At 34.4% G+C, this 24,309-nt stretch overlaps 1 protein-coding gene across 7 annotated transcripts in view; it reads right to left on the bottom strand.

The window, feature by feature from the left end:
• The window catches only part of Tanc2 (tetratricopeptide repeat, ankyrin repeat and coiled-coil containing 2), a 429,902-nt gene that overhangs the window by 281,450 nt on the left and 124,143 nt on the right, over positions 1 to 24,309 (bottom strand). For all 7 annotated transcript variants that reach the window (XM_048798117.1, XM_048798120.1, XM_048798121.1 and 4 more), the window contains exon 3: positions 19,502 to 19,573. In XM_048798117.1, coding sequence (XP_048654074.1) covers positions 19,502 to 19,573 — 72 coding nt within the window. The remainder of the gene's footprint in view (positions 1 to 19,501; positions 19,574 to 24,309) is intronic.

Here is a 24,309-nt window from a genome sequence, read left to right as displayed (position 1 = left end):
AGGGGGGGAAAAAAAAAAGCTCAAGGATATCAAGTATATGGATATTTAAAAAATGTTAGGAGTAAACATGATTTAGTTAAAATTTCAGCCATCACTATGAAGTCTTATAATTTGACATTGATAATTATTTGATATTAAAGTTCAAGTTAATAATAAAGTTAATACCTATTCTAGGGAATTACCTTCTAATTTTTTCATTTACATAAATAATCACAAATAAAACTTACAAATTAAGAAACTCTAACATGATAAATTCATTTGGTGATAATTCACTAAACTATACACATGATTTGTGAATTTTTCAGTTTACATGTTATGTGTTAATACAATTTTTTTTTTGTTTTGTTTTTGTTTGTTTTATTTTAAAGTACACAGGAACTGGGTGCAGTGGTGCAAGCCTGTGATCCCAGCTAAGGATCCTAAATTTGAAGCCAGCCTTGGAAACTTAATGAGACCCTGTCTCAAAAATAATAATTAAAAGGGGTTAGTGATGTAGCTCAGTGATACAGGAACACTGGGTTCAATCCCTGGTAGCAGGGGTGGGGGTAGGGGGCACAAAGGAAAAAAATAATATAGCATTGTGATAAAATGATCCCTCCCTCAAAACAAAACAAAACAAAACAAAACAAAACAAAAAAAACCAAAGAGCTTTTACATATTCTAGAAAGAAAGGGGTTTGCCTAATTTATTCAAATACCCTTCAAAGTCGGGGTTTATAGCTCTCTAACTTGGTAACATTCTTGCAAGTCCAAAAATCAGGCAGAAAACAGGCCCAGAGAAGTTCAACAACTAGAACAGATTAATACAGTCAGATATTATGACTGTCTTTGTAGGTCTCTACAAAAAACTATCAGGGAAAAAAAAAAGTGAGACCAGGCATGGTGGTGCAAGCCGGTAATCCCAGGGATTCAGGAGACTAAGACAGGAGAATCTCAAGTTCAAGACCAGCCTCCGCAATTTAGGGTGGCTCTAAGCAATTTAGTTAAGATCCTGTCCCAAAATAAATAAATAAAGTAAATAAAAAGGGCTGGGGATGTAGTTCAGCAGTAAAGCACCCAATACTTCTTCCCTCCAAAAGTGAGTCAGGCAAATTCACAGGTTGCAAATTTAGTGTACAAGAATCAAGCATCTTTCTATACTATAGTAATGGACACCTGAAAAATGAAAACTTTTTAAATTAGCACCATTAAAATAGGACCATGAAATACTTAGAAATGATTCTAACAAATATATACAACATTTGTATGCTAAAAAGTACAAAACATTGACAAGAAAAATCAAAGACTTAAATGGAAAGATACACTATGTTCATGGATCTGACTATTCCATATCATTATGATGTCAATTCTCCTAAAAATGATTTACAGGTATGAAACAATTCCAATGAAAATCTAAGGCAATATTTTAGTAGCAATCAATAAGCTGATTTTAAATTTTGTATGGAAAAACAGAGGAATTAGGATAGCTAAAATAATTTTCAACAAAAAAATAAAGCATTGGTGTCCTCACACTAACCAAGTTCAAGACTAACTATAAAAAGTTACTGAAATCTAGGGCTGGGGATGTGGCTCAGTGGTAGAGCATCCCCACAGCATGTGCGAGGACCCAGGTCCAATACCCAGGACTACAAAAATTAAAAATGAATAAAATAAAATATACTGTAATCTAATTAAATAAAAATAAAAATACTGTAATCTAGAGAATATGTAGTACTAGGAAAAATAATGGATACACACAAAGTTACTGGAATAAAATAGTCCAGAAAAAGACTCACACTGAATGATTTCAATATAGTTTGTCCCCCAAAGATTCATGTGCTGGAAGGTTGGTCCTCAATATAATGGTATTGAAAGGTGGTGGGACCTTTAAAAGGTAGGGCCTAATATGAGGCGACTGGGTCTGTACTAATCTCACAGGAATGGATTAGTGCTGTGAAAGTAGACTTTTTTTTTTTTTTTAAAGGACAAGACTGGTCCTTCTTTAGTCGCTTCTACTCTTTCTCTTTCTCTCTCTTTTTTTTTTTTTTTTTGGTGGTGGTCATGAGAATCAAACCCAGGGCCTCAAGTATGCTAAGCAAATGCTTTACCACTGAGCCACATCCCTTGCTTCCCCTTCTTAGTCTCTTGCTTCCTCCCTCTGTTCCAGTTATGAATGTGTGCCATCACCATATAATGTCACCATGTTGGTGATGCAGCTGGGGGCCCTTGACAGATGCTGTGTTATTCATGGATTTCCCAGCCATCAGAAAAACCAACAATTCTTATATTTGTCACAGAAGTTAAGTCAAAACGTAAACTGTTTCCTTAAAAACTGAAGAGACAGCAGGTGAACACAGAAAATTATAAGTTACCAGAGAGAAACTCATAAGCAGAAATCTCAGCAGGAGTATAGGGGGATAAAAACCTGAACTGTAATTGATGAATTGTTGGAGTGTCAGTGTAGATTAGCCTGAGAGATAAGAATTTCATGCAGATCCAGTTTGGGAGGCCCTCCACACTTTTTTTTTTTTTTTTTTTTTTAGTTTTACCTGTAGGAGCTTTAGGAGGTTCTCACAGTGAATATTGAAGAAAAATCCCCTTGTGCTTCTAGCAAAGGAAAGTGATAACATAATCATTACGAAATGCAAAATGCATCAGAAAATGTCATTATTCTTAACAAGCTTGCCCTCAGAAGAAACTATTTCACCAGAGCCTAACCAACCTGGCAGAAGGTAAATACCCAATTCCAGCCTGCTGGAGCCTTCTACACAGACGAATAAAAATAACTCCATCTCCTCCAGATATCCTGTCCCTAAGGGGGAAGAAAAATAACAACAACAACAACAAAGAAGCACTGATGAAGTTCACAGTGAATGGCACAAGCTTATCAAAAGACTGAGAATGAATCAAAGTACAAAAGTGTGCTTTCTTTCCAGGATAACACTACATTATGAAAAGTCTATTTACCACAATTCCTTTCACCCAATACATAATGTTCACCTTTCAGCAAAAAAATTACAAGGCACAGAGAAAAGCAATATATACAGTTGAAGAAACACAGCAAGCATCAGTAACAAACCTAGTTGTAGCAAGAACACTGAAATTATCAGACTATGTTAAATTCTAAGAAAGAATTTTTAAATGTAGAGGTCAAAAACACTAAAACAGAAATGAAGGAAGTCTTTGATAAGCTCATTAGTAGACTAGTCATGGCCAAGGGAAAAAAAATCTCTGGGTTTAAGGATATGTCAATAAAAACATTCAAAATTGAAGTTAGAAACAAAAAGAAAACAAAAACCCAGAACAGAATACCCAAGAACTGTGGGACAATTACAAAAGGTGTAAATATGCAAAATGGGACTTACAGAAGAAGAAGAAAAAAAAAGAACTGAAGAAATATTTGAAGCACTAATGACTAAGAATCTTCCCACATTAATGGCAAACAAAAAAATCAGAGCACAATGCCAAAACCATGTCCCAGCATATAATATGCAAACTGCAGAAAATCAAAGGTAAAGAAAATATCTTAAAGAAAGCAGAGGAAAACACACTTTACCTTTAGAGAAACAAAGATAAAAATTACATCTGACCAAAACTATACAATAGGAAAGAGGATAAAATACTTTAAATGCTGAGACAAATAGATAGATAGATAGACAGACAGACAGACAGACAGATAGATAGATAGAACCAACCTAGAATTCTGTACCTTGTAGAATTATCCTTCAAAGGTGAAGGAGAAATAAAGATTTTTCTTAAAAAATAAAAACTGAGAAAATTTGTTGCCAAAAAACCTGCCTTGCAAGAAATGTTTCAAGAAGTTTTTCAGAGAAGAGGAAAATGATATAGGTCAGAGAGTCTAATATACATAAAGAAAGGAAATGTGAGATCTGTCTATGTGTGTGTGTGTGTGTGTGTGTATAATAGTTTCCCCTTAACTATAAAGGATATGTTCTAAGACAACCAATGAAAGTTTAAAATACAAATAGTACCAAATCCCATATTTACTATGTTTTTCCATACACACATGCACACACACACACACGTATATGTATATATACATACATACATATATCAAGCTTAATTTATAAGAGATGAAAAATAAAATAGAACTATAACTGTAAAAAAACTTATATGAGAGCCAGTATAGTGGTGTATGCCTGTAATCTCAGCAATTCAGGAGGCTGAGCAGAAGGATTGAGGCCAGCCTCAGTAACAGCAAGGCCCCAGGCAACTCAGTGAGACAGTGTCTCAAAATAAAAATTAAAAAGGGTTGGGCTAGTGTTGTATGTAGCTCAGTGGTAGAATGCTTGCCTAGAACATGTTAAGCACTGGGTTCAGTCCTCAGCACCACATAAAAATAAATTAAAATAAATAAATAAATAAAAAGGGCTAGAGATATGACTAGTGGTTAAGCACCCCTGGGCCTTTGGGTTCATCCATTACTAAAACAAAACCTTAGGTGAATGTGGTTTTTCTAATATCTTACTGTACAGCAGATCTTAGAATACAGACCTTGTATACCTCAGTATACAATTTTTTTCTTTCCTTATTGGGTCAAAAACTTTTACTTTCACTTAAAGGAATCACTTTACAGCTTCACTACTCTTATACTTTGGGTGTATTATTAAATAAAATAAAAGAAGGGTTGCTTGAACACAGGCACCACAATAAGAATACAGTTGTCTACTAAGGGACTAATGGGTGGGTGGCATATACAGCATGGATATGCTAGACAAGGAAATGATTCATGTCCTAGGCAGGATGGATAGGATAGCATGAGATTTCATCATTCTACTTTGAACAGTATGCGATTTAAAATTTATGAGTTACTTATTTCTAGAATTTTCTCATTTATATTTTCAGGCCATGAGTTAATCATGGGTAACTAAAACCATGAAAAATCAAACTGTGAATAAGGGGGCATAATTTTATCATCTGAAAGTGGACTTGGATTAGTTGTCAATATATATTGCAAACTCTAGGCAAAACCTTAAAAATGTGAAAAAATGAGTATAACTGTAATGGGCTCAAGTGATCCTCCTTCCTCAGCCCCCTGGAAAGGAGAAAAATGGAATTATACAAAATGCTCAAGTAAAGTCCCAAAAGGCAGATAAGAAGACAAAAATAGGAATAATGAAGAAAGGCAAGAAAAAAAACAGTAATAAATATGGCAGATATTAATACAACTATATAAAAAACACTTTATGTCAGTGGTTTAAATATGCCAATTAAAAGACAGAGATTAGCTGGACACAGTGGTGCAACCCTGTGGTCCCAGGCACTCAGGAGGCTGAGGAAGGAGGATCACTTGAGCCCAGCAGTTCATGGCAAGATGCCCACTCAAACAAACAATTGGACAGACTGTCACCTTGAGTCAAAAAACTTTAAGCTTACAAGATATCCACTTCAAATGTAAAGATTCATTTAGGTTAAGGGGCTGGGGTTGTGGCTCAGCGGTAGAGCACTCGTCTCGCACGAGCGGGACCCTGGGTTCGATCCTCAGCACACATAAAAAATAAATGAGTGAAATAAAGGTATTGTGTCCAACTACAACTATAAAATAAATATTTTTTTAAAAAAGATTCATTTTGGGGCTGGGGATGTGGCTCAAGCGGTAGCGCGCTCGCCTGGCGTGCGTGCGGCCCGGGTTCGATCCTCAGCACCACATACAAACAAAGATGTTGTGTCCGCCGAAAACTAAAAAATAAATATTAAAAAAAAAAAAAAAAGATTCATTTAGGTTAAAAGTAATAATGATGAAGAAAGATATACTATGTTAACACACTAATCAAAAGAAAGTGGGAGAAGTTATATTAATTTCAGACAGGCAACACTGAGAAGCAAAGGGGAGAAATCAGAGATAACACATAATAATAAAGGTATAAATTTTACACAAAGACACAATGGTCTTAATGTGTATGTACCTAACAACAGCACAAAATAACAGGAGGCAAAAACTCATAGAACTTCAGAGAGAAATAGATAAGGACACTATCATACTTGGAGACTTCAATAGTCCTCTATCAAAGATAGATACAGGAGGCAGAAAATTAGCAAGGACATAGCTAAATTCAACAGTAGCAGTAGAATATACATTCTTTTCAAGTTCATATAAAATATTTATAATAGGTGACATTCAGACCTTAAGACATACCTTAACAAATTCAAAGAATGAAATTAAACTGAAAACCAATAACAGAAAAATAGCTGGAAAATCACAAAATACTTAGAGAATAAATGCCACACATTTAAATAACACATAGGTCAAAGAAGAAATCTCAAAAGAAAATTTTAAATATTTTGAACTAAAGAAAAAGGAAAACACAAGTTTTCAAACTTTATGGAATAGAGTGAAAGCAGTGCTAAAATGGAAATTTACAGTGCTTATAATACATAATATTATATAATAGAACAGAAGAAAGATCTAAAATCAATACTCTTTAGGAAACTAGGAAAAAGAAGAACAAATTAAATCCAAAGTAAACAAAAGAATAATACAAAAAAATTAGAGCAGAAATCAATGAAATTGAAACAAGAAAATCAATAGAGAAAATAAATTAAACCAAAGCCTGATTCTTTGAAAAGAAAAAAATTGAAAAGATCAATAAAATTGATAAGCCTCTACCCAGACTAAGAAAAAAAGAAAGAAGTCACAAATAACTAATCAGAAATAAAAAGGGGACATCACTATACCTCTCATGGATAATTAGGGACTATTATGAATAAATTCATGCTAACAAATTTGATACTCTAAATGACATGAACCAATTTATTGAAAGTTATAATTTGTCAAACTTCTCATACAAAAAAATAGACAATCTGAATAGGTAATATCAGATCCTAAGAGAATCCTCCCTTTCTGATTTGAAGAAAAAGAAAGTTGGCTATATTAGTCAGTTTTCCATTGTTGTGACAAAATACCTGAGATAATCAACATAAAACCAAGAAAAGTTTACTTTGGCTCAGTTTCAGAGGTTTCAGTCCATAGTCACTTGGCCCTATTGGTCTGGACATGGTGATGCAATATGTATCGGGACAGGAGTGCATGGTGAAAGAAGCCTATTAATTTTCATGGTGATTGGAAAGCAAAGACAGGGAGATAGGAAGCTGCTGGGATCCCAATTTTCCCTTCAAGAACACACCGTCCAATGACCTAACTGCCTTCCATTAGTCTCTATTTAATTCCTAGAAGTTCCACCACCTCAATATATTGCCACAGGCTAGGGACAAAGTCTTTAACATGTAGGTCTTTGGGGAACATTCAAGATCCAAACCATAGCAGAATCCTTTATAAGTCTCAGAGATTGAGGGAAATCTCACCTTTTCCTCCCTTTTACCTTCTCTTCTGCTCTAGTCTCCAGGCAAAACCATGGCAGTATCAGCACTGAGATGGTTGTGGAGACTGGGTAAGCATCTACACCTCTGAAAGAATGGAACTCCTTTTCCTAGCCTCAGGAGTTGTAACTCTAAGAGCATGAGGCATGTCCTCATTGCTGTTGCTTTCCCCCTCTGTCTTCTCATCACTTGGCCTGAATGAAGGCACTGTTGAAGGAAGTGAATAGTCAAATGGGAAAACTCAAGCCCCTATTTTCTACCTAAAGGACTAAGAAAAACAGTTCTCAGGAAATGAAGTGTTGGTGAGATTCTGATGATAAGAGAGATCAAGAAAACAATTCTATAGTATTGGGTATGAATTACTGGGCTCACCTATGAGCTATGTATGCATGGATCTGAACCTACATAGCATACTACAGGCTTTGAGAATAGAGCTGCAAGGTATGCTACTGCTCTGGTTCTAGTGAGTCACACTTTTGGGATTTATCTAAAATTGAACTGACATTTGGCCACAGACCCCACAATGAGAAGTAAAAATATATGTCTTTAAACATATCTAGTTGTTTGCCACTGACACACACACACACGCATGCACACACACAATCTAAATTATAATCCCCAAAGGCTTTAAGTGCCTTTCCATTCTCCTTAGGATTAAAAAACAAAACCAAGGTTTCATAATCTAATGTTCAAAATTTTATGAAATTATGTAGGCTATGATCCTAAATTACTTGATCTATGAAGAAAACAGGAAAAAGTCAACTTGAAAAGGTAAAGTCAATAAACACATATCAACCCTGAGATGACACAGATATTGGGTAAGAAAACTTTTAACCAACTATTATAACAATTCTTCAATAAGTCAAGGCAAATATTCTTAAAGTGAATGGAAAGACAAATTCTGAAAATTCAGTGTTCATTTTACATTTGAACACATTATCCTTCCAGCCAGCCACATTTCAAATGTTTCATGTAGCCAATAAGTACATTTTATACCACTAAAGCTCTAGACCTATATCCAGAATAAATCCAATCAGTCTCCTGAGGTAAAGTGAAGTGTGATCCAATGAACAAAGACTAGAAATATATAAAGGGATAACGCCAACCACACCTTCATTCAACTCACTTATGAGGTCTGTGCAAAAATAAGACAAATCTTGAAAAACAACAGTGAATTTCTATAGCTTGTTCAGGTTGCAACTCCTTTTATCGCTACTATTTTAGATGTGGTTTTGTAGCTGAGGTAAACTAAAACATACCTGGCACCTAGTTTGCATTTGTTGACCTAAGAATGAGACTATCAGAAGCAGTATATGTTCAGCTACCAAGACCAGAAACACATTTTCACTGTTTTACATCTTATCAATTCTCTGGCTCTAGGACATAGTCTAATCCCCAAAGGCTTTAAGTGCCGTTCCATTCCATAGGGCATTATGCTGGTATATTACATTGATGATATCATGCTGATTAGACTTAGAGAACAGGAAGCAGCATATAATTTAGATAACTTGATAAGGTGCTTATTGAAAAACTTTAGGGGAATCTCAGAACAGATCCTTGTTATTTGGGGGGAAAAAACTCATGTCATTGTCTGCAAATAATTATTATCCTTATTAGAAAAATAGCTTTTGGCTTAGAATGATACTTAACCATGTACTGTTGTGTTACCCTGTGACCCGGGCACCCCACCATGACCTAACTATTGCTAGACAAACAAAGTAATATAGTTAGGTGTACAATGCAGCACTTCATCATTAAATGGAAACAGTATACATGAAATGAAATCAATCTTGAGCAGGTCCTAAATCACAAGCAATTTTCAAAAGCAAGTGACCCAGATGTCTATGGTTCCTACTTCTGCTATACTGCTTCTTCTCTCTTAATCTGTTTGTATGAGCTCAAGGAAAATTCTCTATGGCCATTTGACTGAAGGAGGAAACAATTAAGAGTGTGAAGAGAGCCCTACAGAATGGGAGAAAATCTCTGCCACCTGCTCCTCAGGGCATTAATATCCAGACTATATAAAGAACTCAAAAAATTAGCACTAAAAAACCAAATAACCCAATTAATAAATGGGCAAAAGGACTAAACAGACACTTCTCAAAAGAAGAAATACAAATAGTCAATATATAAAAAAAAAGTTCAACATCTCTAGAAATATGCAAATTAAAACCACACTGAGATTACATCTTACTCTAGTCAGAATACAAATAACAATAAATGTTGGTGAGGATATGAGGGAAAAGGTACACTCATACATTGTTGGTGGGACTGCAAAATTAGTGCAACCACTCTGGAAAACAGCATGGAGATTTCTCAAAAAAGTAGAAATGAAACCACCATATATGACCCAGCTATCTCACTCCTCCCTATAAAGCCAAAAGGTTTAAAATAAGCATACTACAGTGTCACAGCCACACTAATGTTTATAATAGCACAATTCACAATAGCCAAGCTATGGAATGAACTAGGTGCCCAGCAACAGATGAATGAATAAAGAAAATGTAGTACATATGTATAATGAAATGCTAGCCATGAAGAAGAATGACATTATGCCTTCTTCCAGCAAACGGAGGAACTGGAGACTTATCATACTAAGTGAAATATGCCACCAGTCCCAGAAAGTCAGAGGTGAAATGTTTTCTCTAATAATGTAGAAGCCAATTCTAAAAAAAAGGTGTGTAGGAGGGAGTTTGCAAAAAGATCAGTGGAGTAGACAAAGGGAAATGAAGGGAAAGGATAAAGATAGGGATAGGGAAAGACAATGAAATTAATCTGACACAACATTCCTATGTACATATATGAATATACAACGGGGGTGAATCTCACCATCAAGACATTAATTTAAAAAAAAAAAAACTACCATAGCAGAAACATCAGTAGAGTAGAGGGAAGGGAATAGGGAAAGGGAAAGTATTAGGGACTAAATTAATACAAATTATATTCTATGCTTTTCTAATTTTGTCAAAATGAATCCTAATGTTATGTATAACTAAAAAGAACCAATAAAAAGTAAAAACAGAAAAATTAAAACTTGGGAAAAAAGATTCATTTGATGATTACAAGGTTTTATCATGTAGACAGTTTTTAGCTAATTTAATCACGCTTTTGTATTTTTCATGTTTTTCTATTTGTCCCTAATAAAATAATTCTTACACACACACACACAATCACAATCACACCTTTTAAAATGATGATTCTACATGACAACCACAGTATAAACCCTATTCTAAAGGGCAGTGATAAAAGGAAACCCTCCCAGTGGCAGTAACTTATCAGGGTTCATTTTCTTTGTAAGGAGACAGAGGAACTGTTGGATACTGACCCATGTTTAATGGTCTGACTAGACATTTGAGACTTGGAAAAAACAATTCAAAAAGTGATGACAAACTGATCTGGGAGGTAAAGAATGTAGATAGACCTCTTTTAAAAAGTATAAAATATGAAATAATCTATGGCTCATGTGAATATCTGGCAAAGAGCAAATTCTACAGAAAAGGGGCTCCTTAACCCAACAGTAAGATGACCTGTTCTGAAGACTCAGCCAGTCTCTTTACAGTACATTTACTGTATTTTTGCCTTGTTTAACAACAAGATGAAGTTTATATGAGCCCAGGAACATGGATTTCTATTCATTGACATTAATCTATTGCCACTCAGCTGAAAGTCCAACTTGCAAACAGTCTACACTGACACCCCTAATAAACAGTCATGAGAAGATCAGCCAATCACTTTTCTACATGCTTCTGCCCATTAGTAATTTGCCCTTTCTAGTAAATCAACAATGGATTTAATCAATTTTGATACATTACTTATCCACCATACCCACACATTTATAGTTTGAAGTTTTCCAAGTTGTGTTAGCCTGCCCTCTTGTGGGAACAAGCTCTTCAATCTATTACTAGAAATAAAACATTAAATCCAACCTACTCAAATGAAACAAAACAAAAAGTATATTGACTCTAATAATTTTACCCCAGGCTTTACTAATAGGTTCCTTCCTCAACTTTTGTACTCCCGCTGTTTCTGATCCTTCATTAAGATTTACAAAGCTTTGTTTGCTTGCTTGCTTGCTTGTTTTTTTGGTACCAGGGATTGAACCCAGGGACACTTAACCACTGAACCATATCCCCAATCCTTTTTATTTTTGAATTTTGATTCAGGGTCTTGCTAACTTCCTTAGAACATGAATAAATTGCTGAGGCTGGCTTTGAACTTGTGATCCTCCTGTCTCAACCTCCTGAACCACTGGGAGACATAGAGGCGTAAAGGTATGCACTAACCACACCTACCTGAGATACATAAAGTTTTTCAAAGAGGTTTTTATGATCATCTCTTATCAGAAAATTTTAAATACTTTAAATCAAAACCCTTTAATCTGTTTAACACACCTTTCCCAACCTTTTTAGTGGTCATCCTTTTATTCCTTTTCTTTAAAAAATATGGATAATTGAGGAGTGGCTCCTACAAGACCTCTAATGTCAATTAGGCCAATTATCATAATGCTAAGTGGAATAATTAATGTGTTCTGACACAAAAGTTGCTTTGGTCTGCATATTCCAAAACTTAGGATGATTATAAATAAAGCACTTTGCAAATATAAACACTAACAGATATGAAAATAGTGTAATAAATTAAGGGTTACTTATGCTTATAGACCATTATAGAGATTTTAAGAAATTAAGAGTTTCAGTATATTCTTGGAGGGATGGCATGTAATACTATTGGGAGTAAATATAAAAACTATTAATTTGTATGTGTATATACCTTCTTGGATATGCTAGTATGAACTCAGAGAAAAGTATGGAAGAATTCAGACTGAATGTAGATGATATTGTTACTTTAGGGGAGGGGAGGAGGAATTTTTTGATAAAGTGTCATTTTTGTAGTTAATTAAAATCACTGTATCTCACATTTAAAAATACAAGTACAACCAAAATATATAAACATGTTCTAATATATCCCTAACATCCCAAGATAATAAGAAATCATTAATTAGAGGATTGATTTCAAGTTTAATTTTATGAACAGAGTGTTATAATAAAATAATCAGCAAGAAGTAAATTTCAGAAGAAATACAGGACTAGACATAAAGACATTTCAAAGGGATTTACCATGTGAATTCAGATCTCTTAAGTATTATCCAATCAATAACAAACAAATTTGTACTTGAAATATCAGAATGGAAAGGTTCTAACTACATGCTACTGTGTCTGATTTAAAATTTTTGCTATAGATTAATGTAAAATTGAAAGTATTTTCCTATGAAAAATAATGTCAATTTTACAACATTATCCTGACAATTATGAGAAGACACTGTTCCATGTCATGGTACATACGTATTACTAAACATTAAGTTTATTTTTTCTTTCTTCTAAAGCAATTTATAGTGAGTCCTAATTGATTTTTTTTAATATTTTTAAATTGTAGATGGACACAATGCCTTCATTTTATTTATTTATTTATTTTTATGTGGTGCTGAAGATTGAATCCAGTGCCCCACATGTGCCAGGCAAGTGCTCTACCACTGAGCCACACCCCAACCCCCTAATTGATTTTTTTTCTTTTTTTTTTTTTTGGTGGTGGTGGTGGTGGGGATTGAACCCAGAGCCTTGTATATGTGAAGCAAGCACTCTACTAACTGAGCTATATCCCCATCCCCGTAATTGATATTTCTTATCTGAATGGTAAACTAGTAAAAACAACAAAACACTCTTGTACATATCATATGTAAGCTAAAATAAAAAATGAATATTGAGATAGTTTTTCTCATTACTGTCTATAATTAACCATAGTTGGTTCAATAAAAAAAAATCTTAGGTTTGGGGATATGGCTCAGTGATAGAGCATTTGACTAGCATGCACAAGGCCCTGTGTTCAATCCCCAGTACCACCAAAAACTGTAATTTTCCTGGACTGAAGAATAATTTATATGCTTCAAGAATATAACATTTCATATCTGCTAAAATTTTACAAATTTCCAAGGAAAGTAAAAAAAAATGTCATAACATAGTATTTTGAAAATTTAGTAAATTATTACTATGGATATAACAGCATGTATTAATCAAATAAAGCTGGCTATAAATAATGGGAATTGTGCAAAGCCAAATACTGCACATGTTTTTTCCAGTCTTCAGCACAAGCTGGTTTCATGGGCATTATTATACCTATATATATTATATATCAAAACCTAATGCCTGCACGATGGTCTCTTTTCAAAAGTGAATCAGGGACTGTGTTGTGGCTCAGTTGTAGAGCACTTGCCTAGCACATGTGAGGTACTGGGTTCAATCCTCAGCACCACATAAAAATAAAATAAAGGTATTGTGTCCATTTACAACTTAAAAAAACACTTAAAAAAAAGTGAATCAGAACTGGGTTTCAACCTTTTCATGTTTGCTCATGCCTCTATTTAATATCTAGAACTAAAGAAGTTCAGTTTACATATATATGACCATTAAGGGGAAAAATAATTTAATACATTAAATGGAGTCAAAATGACAAAAAAAAAATCTGATGAAGAAACTCAAAGATTCCTGAATTATATAACCTTTAGAGAATTATAAAGCTTCCTTCATCATACTTAATGGCATGAAATAAGGCACTAGTATGATTCTAGATGCAAAGACCCTAATATTAATGAACTAGATTACAAAGAAAAACAGATTCAATCAACAAATAAGACAAAATACAATCAACAATATAATCCAATTATATAATATGCTACTGACAAGTAGAAAATAACCACCTATCTTGAGGTTTTACAGGCATATATCGAGCCTCAGTTTACAAATCAATAGATGGTTGATAGTTCTGACAAATTACCTACATTCAACAAATTTCTGGCACTACTTTTTTTTCAGTTACAAAAGTAACAGAAGTGAATACTGAATCAATATTTGGCCTAGGCACATTCATATACTTTTCCAAGCACACCAAATGCTAGATATTTGTTTTATTCTTTATTTAACAAATATTGATAAATTTTTGTAATGCCAGTGTCCTAGGACTAGAGTGATAAACAAGACAAGTATACCTGCTTACCTGAAACTTTCCTTCCAGTAGCTGAGATGATAATAAGTAATTAAATGAATAGTTTAATTTTGGGTAGTGATAAATACTATGAAGGTTAGGGCTGGGATTTGGGATGGTCATAGAAATTTCTTTTACATAAGTAGAAATCTATATATCCTTTTATACAAGACAGAACTTAAGAAACATTCTTAACAGGCTTGAGCAAAAGGACCAGCATTTCAGTAAACTAGAAGGACACAGAATAGGGAATTAAAAAGAGGTAAATGAACTAAGATCATGGTAGAGAATAACATAAACTTTGAAATTTATTCTGAACATGATAAGAAATTAATGGGGATTTCAGCTGGGTTTGGTGGCCAATGCCTGTGATCCCAGCCAGCTTGGGAGGCTGTGGCAGAAGATCATGATTTCAAAGCCAGCCTCAGAAACTTAGTGAGGGTCTAAGCTATTCAGTGAGATTCTGTCTCCTAATAAAATATTTTAAAAAAGGGCTAGGGATATGGCTCACTGGCCAAGTGTCCCTGGGATCAATCTCCAGTACCAAATAAAAAAAAGGGGGGGGGAATTACTGGGGATATTGTTTTCAAATTTGGGGCCCTTATTTATTTAAAAAGAGCAATGTAACTATCAAATGGACAATAGAATACTTGTCAGTAAGAGTGGAAATAGTAAGATAAGTCAGGATGCTATTATAATAGTAAAGGAAAGAAATGATGGTAATTTAAAATAAATAATGGTAGCTTACAAACACTAAGAGTTGTGTGGAAATGACCAAAACAAAAAAAAAAAAGTATCTTAAAAGGAACAAATCCTGAAAACACTGTACGACAAGATACAACAAAATGCCCATAATATTATTTCTTCAATAATTGAGTAGAAATGTTTTCAAAAGCCATGGAAAACAAAAACATATTGCAACTGGATTGGGGAAACTATAGCCCAGAGCATGTGTAGGAAGATAACGGTGATCCTAGAGTGTTTCTGGGTCTAGTTTCAGCAGTGAAGCAAGACATGCAAGGAGAAAACAACCACAGGCAGCAATCTGACTAAGTGGGGTACAAGGAGTCAGGCCCATCTCCCAATCCCACATGAATGTGATAAGCAGAACGTATCAGAGGTCTCTGCCCATAAACTGGAGCAGTGAATGTGGGTATATGTGAGTTAGAATCCATTACCTGAGAGAGCAGAGGGAAAGGTGGCTGGCTAACATACAGGAGAGAAAAAACCCTCATGTCTAGAAGACACTGACCATGCACCAGACACCCTACACTCCCCTTTTATCTTTCCCTTCCAGTCCTACCCAAGGCAAGTCCATTTCACAACTGTCAGCCTACAGCTAAATGTCATAAATGTCAGAGAGGGAAATTCTTCATGACCAGAAAAACAGTGATATGAAGAATATAGTAGAATAGTTTAAATGCATTTAGAATTCTAAGATTAAAATTATTTTGCTTAAAATTTTTGAAGAAAATGCTTTCCTTTTTTAAAAATTCCATTTCCAGTGCCACCGCTGAGAAGTCCAAAGTCAACTGACAAGTTTGTTTGTTTGTTTCTCCTCTCTGGAAACATGAAATCACTGTCTGGCCTCAGTAATGCCAAATTTCACCACAACGTGCTCTAGTTTGTTTCTAAGTCATTATACATGAACCTTTTCAATCAAGAAATTCACATTCTTCAGTACAAGACAATTCTCTTAAATCATTTGTTGATGATTTCTTCCCCATTTCATTTGTACTTTCTTTTGAAAACTACTATTAGTTGAATATTGAAATCCTCTAACTGATCCAATAAATTTCTTAACAATTTTTACTTCTTTCCTGTCACTTCTAACCTTTTGATCTACCCTTTCAGGGATTCCTTCAACATTAATTTATTTTAATTTTTATATTTTTATTATTTTTTTTACATGACAGTAAAATAGTATATTTTGAAATATTATACAAACATAGTATAAATTATTATCTTCCCCTCCCTTGTTGTAGTTGAATATCCACATATCAGAGAGTTTTGGTGTTTGGGGACTGGCTTATTTCACTTAGCATGATGTTCTCCAATTCTATCCATTCACCAGCAAATGACATAATTTCATTCTTCTTTGAGTAATATTCCATCACATTTTCTTTATCCATTCATCTGTTGAAGGGCACCTAGGTTGGTTCCATAGTTTGGCTATTGTGGACTGAGCTGCTATAAACACTGAATGGCTATGTCACAGTAGTATGTTGATTTTAAGTCCTTTGGGTATAAACTGAGGAGTGGGATAACAGGGTCAAATTATAGGCTCCACTCCAACTTTTCTGAGGAATCTCCATACTGTTTTCCACAGTGGATGCACCAATTTGCAGTCCCACCAGCAATGTATAAGTAAACTTCTTTTCTTACATCCTCGCCAAATTTATTGTTGCTTGCATCCATGATAATTGCCATTCTGACTGGAATGAGATGGAATCTCAGTGTAGTTCTGATTCACATTTCTCTATTTGCTAGAGATGTTGAGCAATTTTTTCATATATTTTTGACCATTCATATTTCTTTTTTCTGTGGAGTGCCTGTTCAGTTCCTTAGCTCATTTATTGATTGGGTTACTTTGGATTTTTGGTGTTCAGTTTTTTGAGTTCTTTGTTTTTATCCTGGAGATTAACGCTCTGTCTGAAGTGGTGGTGGTGGTAGAAATTTTTAATAATTCTATGGAGCTTTGATTTCTGCCATCATAATTTTAATATCTAAGAGTTATTTTAAGCAGACAAATGTCATTCTTTTGTAGTTCCTCCTTGTTTCATGGCTGCATTATCTTGTATATCTTTTTTTCTTCATTAGAGTCCCACAAAAGACTTTTTCAATCTCCTGTCTAGAAGATAAAGTCCTGAACTGTCAGTATTCTGAGCCCAGTAGGATAAAGATAGGAGGAAAATAACTGGGATCCAATTCTCCTGTTTTTAGCATAGGACTCCTTCTCTAGGTTGTGTTTGGTGTCTCCCAGTCTAGGAAGCCTGGTTTCTTTCATTTCCAAAGAATAAATTCTAGGCTTTGCTAAGGTTAGACGTGGGGAATTGGGCACTTGCCCAGCTGACTGGTTAGCTAGGTCTTGGGAGAGGATTCTTCGACTGACTTTTAAACAATCCTCCTTTCACCTCTATTTCCACATACTATCAATCTTGAGCTTTTTGAGACTTCTAGAGGGTAATTTAGGATGTTTGGGTTTTTTTTTTTTTTCACTGATTTTCGCTGCTATGAATTTAGAGTTCAGTTTCATATTATTAATATACTCTCCATGTTTCTAAAATTATGTGGACGTTGTCTATTCTCCAATCCCCCTTTACTGATCTTTCAATGAATTTCTGAAATGAGCAAAACTCGAAGTATAGACTTACCCATGTTTTGCTCCCGATAATACCTGTTTTTCATGTAAGTCATTATAAATGGCTCTTTTTAAATTTCTTTTGAATAAAGAGATACTGTAAAGAAAATCCCTAAGAGTATAAAGAAAATTGCTTTACTACCAGTTAACTCTTATGATTGAATTCCTGGTTACTTGGAATTAATAGATTAGGTAGTTTGTACTTTGGATCACAGTTTTTATTGTTTGAAGTTCATCTTTGTTATTAAAATTCAATTTTATATATTGATTTGAAAAATACTTAACTGACAAATGTCAGAGAGAATAAGATCAATTAATTTTCACATATCTATGACATTTCATAAGTTAAGGCATTAATAATAATAAATACTATAATCTTTTGTATTAATTTTATTTTATGCTTCTACATACATGATCTCATTTTTTCTTAATTTTCTTTTATATTTAAATAAATTTATAGGGAGAAGTGAAAAAGTTGAAAATTTCCTGACATTAATACTATATGCATTATATTAAGATATTAATTATATGCTTATATTAATATCTTAATATAATGCATAATATTATTTAAGATTAAGTGCTATTATAAGTTAAAATTTCTAAAGCAACCTTAATATGTTATTTCTCTTTTTATTTTGTAAGAAATAATTTAATAGTACAGCTCTAAAAAGAGTAAGGTTTGAGAAAAAGGGGAACAGGATTATGGAATAAATGAACAGAGTTTTTATAGGGCTAAAACAGTGCATATTTATAAATTTAAGCTTTAATTTATGGTATTTTAGCTGAAAGATTCTCTGAAAACCAAACTTGGTAAATTATGGCCTAACAGTCTGTAGTTTATTCATCACTTTGTGTTCTCAATTCTTATTCTCTCTCTCTCTCTCTCTCTTTTTTTTTTTTTTTTTTGGTACCAGGGATTGAACTCAGGGGCACTCGACCACTGAGCCACTTCCCCAGCCCTATTTTGTATTTTATTTAGAGACAGGGTCTCTTTGATTTGCTTAATGCCTTGCCATTGCTGAGACTGGCTTTGAACTCGTGGTCCTCCTGCTTCAGCCTCCAAAGCCGCTGGGACTACAGGCATGCATCACTGCTCCTGGCTCAATTCTTATTCTCTTCAGAGATCAATTCATTCATTTAACAACATTTATTTAGTGACTACTATATTTCAGATATTTTTTTCTTGACACTGAGGATACAGCAATAAACAAAACAGACAAAAGCTGTGTTATCATGGAACATTTATTTTGAACATAAAATATAAAACAGTAAATATGAAGATGATAATTACTATGAAGAAAAAGGAATATAGGAAGGGATAGTCATGCTATTTTAAATATGTTAGTTGGGATAGTCCAATTATCACTTCAAAAAATTAATCAAAAGCCTACAATAAAAAATTTTAGTTAAAAAAGGAAAAAAGTAGGAAGAGCCTAAAATAATACAATAATTTTGCCATTTCTTCTGAGAGATCTAAGACAACAAATATTATATTGATGAAATTTTAAAAAACAGAGTGTGATGATACTCCTATAAATGATATTGTTCAAAATTTATTTTTGGTTACACTTCAGAAATGATATTGAGACATACACTGCTATGTTCCAAAATCATTTTAAAATGACAAGAGACCATTTTTAATTTTCTTATAACTTGAATAAAGTACATCATACAGAAATTTTAGATTGTATCATTTAAATTCTAAATACAAAATGAGAATAACCAGACTACATTCAGCAAAAATCCCAATCTCCAAATTAAGCATCAGAAAGGAAGAGCTGGCAAAATTTACCTTGCCCAGAGCGGCTTTGGCGAGAATCTACACTTGACTGTCTTCGATCCGGTGGTTCTTCGCTCCCTCCATCTGCATAAGATTAGGGTGAAAAAAAAAGAGCATAAATAAATGGAAACTGAAACTGATATAAAATCGTCCCTGAAGCCATCTACATCTTAAAATCTACTAAATCTATCATTTCCTTTCATATGATCTGGATCATTAAAATATTTGAAGATTTGTTTTCCATATAAAAAATGGTTCTTACTGTTGTTCTTATAGGGGTGGTTTACATTCCAGTCTAAAAGTCTAATGGAAATGTCAGAGATTTTTTCCCCTCTACAGTATGTATACTTTCTATTCTGCACAACTAAATTTTATCAAGTTTATTCACAGAATTTCAGTTTAGCAATGTTTAATGAGTGGCTGCTATTTATTTGTCATAAGTATGTCAAGATAAAGACTGTATTTCTACTGTAATAAAATTACCTTTATATGCTTTAGAAAATGTAAAATAAATAAATCTATGAAATATGACTGAGATAAAAATCAAATTTTGAGTTTGCTTTTGCCATGATTTTTAAATTATATGAAAATAATCCATTTCCTTATATAAATCTTCATTTTTCAAGAAATAAGTACTAGAACTGGAATTTATAAAAAGCTATAACAAACGAGTTTAATTAAATAATTTCCTCAATTTTATTATATAGAAACAAACATCACTCACCTAAATAAAGTTGTCAGAGTAAAACAAATCAATAGATTGAGAATGTCATAAAGTATATCTAAGATAAAAAAATTAAGACTAAATGCTGAAGCTAAAATTTTAGCATAGTGATTTTTTATTTTTAAATATTTGTTTTAGTTGTCAATGGACCTTTATTTAATTTATTTATATGTAGTGCTGAGAATCAAACTTAGTGCCTCACACATGCTAGGCCACTGAGCCATGACCCCAGCCACAGCATAGTGATTTAAATGCCTATAAATTTCTTTTTACTTTAATCAAGTTTAGAATGTATTAAAGGTTCAACAATCTCCTTTATTCTTTATCTTATACAACCAATTATCTTATTTTTAACTTAATTGAAAAACGTAGTAGCTACAGACAGGGTTTACAAGGACATCCTTTCCCTGCCTCTACTTACACTACTCTACTATTTTGTCACAGAGCTAATGTATCTTCATTTATCTTTTTAAAACACACAGTCCATTTTAAAATTCATTATTTATATAAAGTTACTTTTTAAGAATACTTATTAGATGTAAGGTTTAGCAATAATCAACACATATATAAAATATATTTATCAAGTATTTTTTATTTTGCAGAAGGCTTATCTAGCAAGAATAGCATCAGTCAATTGATTCCAAAAACAAAAGATAGTACATAATGAGCCAAAAATATTTACATCTGATTCCAGTACGATCTCAGCAACTAAGCACTCCATTAATTTAACTAATAAGACTTATAAAATAATTTAGCAAGCAAAAAGATACAAAATGATAAGCAGTTGTATTTTGTAGCAATATGTAAATACTTTTAAAATCCAAATCATTTTTAGTATTCTGTTGTTATGATGTAAGTTACTACACTTGAATAAAAATATAATTAGACATGTTGACAAAATAAATATTTATTTAAATATTTTATTTGAAATAAAATGGTAAGAATTTTTCCTTTGACATAATGGGAAAAAAATTAAAGCAAAAATCTACCTATGCATTCTCATCATCCCAGAATGAATGACCTGCCTCTGTTAAAAATTAATTTTTTGGAGATCCAACATGGCGGCGGGCACGGAGGTATCAAGTCTCTGACCTCTCCAGCTGTGCGGGCATAGGGAGTCTTAAGTCGTCTAAATGCTGTTTGCTCAAGATCACTAGGCATTGACGAGCTAACATGGATCTGGGGCGAACAGTCTGGGCCTCTCAGAACACACACCGAGCCCGTAGGGGCCGAATTCAGGCTCCCGTTCGCCTGCGTCTCGCAGACAAACTGCTCTGGCTCGGTGCTAAAGAACTCGCAGAAACTGCTTTTCAGTCGGGGTCCCGCTGAATACTGTGGAGGTAAATACCAACCGAGCCTTCATAGGCAGTGGCAACAGGATTGAGATGGGGCTTGGGAGGGCCAGTCAGGACCCACCCGTTGCTTTGTTCACCTGGCAAAGGGAACGAAATGCTGCGATTCGCATGAGGTACCAACATGGCAGAGAACTGATGTCACCAGAAAGCAGCGGAGGAGATAACTTCATTGATACTAGCGGCGACAGGTGTGTAATCCCCTAACCCCCTCCTCCAGACAGCAGGGAAACCTCAAGGGCCCCTCCCAGCTCTCCCGTGAGCGCAACAGTCAGACCGAGGGATTCAGGAGTGGCGCGGGACACGCTGGCTACCGCCCCCACCAGAGCAGACAACTGAGGTCTCTTGCACCAGCTCCCGGGGGCGTGGCTACCCGAGGGCAAGCAAAATACAACGAGGGCTCTCAGCCCCAAGCTCCACAACCTTAGGGGCTGAGGGATTGGCAAGCAGGGAGATTATGCCCAGTTGTTCAAGAAGATAGGGCTCCCCCGAGCAGCAGAACTGGCGCGTAATCAGTATTATGGTGAGCGTCACCTGTGAACAGGGCCAGTGGCGAGGTGACTAGACACAAGAAACGCCCGAGGCACTCAGGAGTGGAGACCCTCCCAGTCGGGGAGGAGGAGATGCTGCACAGTGATTGGTTCCCGCGCACTGAGAGGAGAAGCTTGGCCGGGTGGGCACAGCTCCACCTACTGGAAAAGAATTTAATCGAACTCTAAGACTGCATTTTTAAATTTTTAAAAAATTTTTAACTTTAATTTTTTTTCTTTTTTAATTTTTTAAAATATTTTTTGTATTATTTTTTATTTTCACTTTTTTGATGATTTAAAAAAATTTTTTTTTATTTTCTATTTTTTTCTTTTGTCTTTTCATTTCTTTTCAATTTCCTTATTCCCCTTTCCTTGAATTCTATCTGTTTACTCTAATTCTCTTTAGTGACTTCTTCCCTTTCCTCCCAAGCAATACGACGCTGTTTATGTGTAATTTACTAAATATGTATAGGTCAATGTTCTGGGAAGTTATATAGTGCTACCAAGACCTTAACTTCCCCCAAATACTCCAGACCATTCTCCTGTTAATATCCCTCGTCAGTAGAGCAACCTTCCAAGGTTGCCAAAAGATACCAACCTCAATACCATCACATCATTCGACCTAAATATAAGTCCCAAGACCAAACCGCAGACGGCTATATGCCATCAGAATCCGTACACAGTTTAGGAAATGAATGAATCTACACTAAAGTGCAACAAAACTCATCATCTCTAGTCATAATCTCCCATCACAAAAGAGAGACCCCAGAGACACACAAAACCAAATAAATTTATAGGAGTAAACAGTAACTTAGCAGTCAAACAGAGCAAGAAGTAACATAAGCAGCATGAAAAAGCAAGGAAGAAAAGGAGTACAAACAATGCAGGACAGCCTAAATATACAGGAGGACCTAGAGGCATCAGAAAAATTGCCAAATAAAGAACTCAAAGAATACCTTAGACAGATGGAATGGAATCTTAAAGAGGATATGAGACAACAAATTCAAACAATGAAAGAACTCATTGAAAATGAAATACACAAGCAAATAAAAGAAGCAAAAATGCATCTTTATCAGGAGATAGAGATTATAAAAAAAATCAAACAATAATTTTAGAAATGAAGGAAACTATAAGCCAAATTAAAAACTCAAATGAGAGTATCACCAACAGAGTGGAGCAAGTAGAAGCCAGAATGTCAGATAATGAAGACAAAATATATCATCTTGAAAAGAGTCCAGCCAACTCAAGAAAGCTGGTAAAAAATCATGAGAAAAACATCCAAGAGATATGGGATAACATAAAAAAAAACAAACTTAAGAGTCATCGGGATAGAGGAAGGCACAGAGGTTCAAACCAAGGGAATGAGCAAGAAACCTGCTGAATGGAATAATTATAGAAAACTTTCCAGACATAAAAAAGGAAATGGATGTACAAATTGTAGATGCATACAGGACACCGAGCATACAAAATCACAGTAGACCAACGCCAAGACACATTGTTATGAAGATATCCAATATATAAAACAAAGAGAAAATATTAAAAGCTACAAGAGAAAGGAGGTAGATTACATTCAGGGGTAAACCAATAAGGTTAACAACGGATTTTTCATCACAGACACTGAAAGTGAGAAGATTCTGGAACAACGTATTTCAAACTCGGAAAGACAATGGATGCCAACCAAGAATTTTGTACCCAGCAAAATTAAGCTTCAGGTATGACAACCAAATAAAAATCTTTCATGATAAACAAAAGTTAAAAAAATTTGCAGCCAGAAAACTAGCATTGCAAAGCATCTTGAGCAAAACACTACACGAGGAAGAAATGAAAAACAATAACCAAAACCAACAGTGGGAAGTACCTCAGTAAGCCAGAGAGCAGGGGAGAAAGCTAATCATGGAGAAACAAACCAAATTTAAAAAAAAAAAAAGATAAATAATCAAACATGGCTGGAAGTACAAATCATATATCAATAGTAACTCTAAACATAAATGGCTTAAACTCACCAATAAAGCAACATAGGCTGGTAACATGGATTAAAAAAACAAAATCCAACAATATGCTGCCTCCAGGAGACACATTTGATTGGAAAAGACATACACAGACTGAAGGTGAAAGGTTGGGAAAAAACATACCACGCACACGGTCCTCGTAAGCAAGCAGGGGTGGCCATCCTCGTATCGAATAAAATCGACTTCAAGATTAAGTTAATCCAAA

The sequence above is a fragment of the Marmota marmota genome, unplaced genomic scaffold (assembly GCF_001458135.2).
Source record: "Marmota marmota marmota unplaced genomic scaffold, marMar, whole genome shotgun sequence".
NCBI classification, from domain to species: Eukaryota; Metazoa; Chordata; class Mammalia; order Rodentia; family Sciuridae; genus Marmota; species Marmota marmota.
Note: the sequence above shows the minus strand (reverse complement) of the source record. Positions and strands in the feature narration are given on the sequence as shown.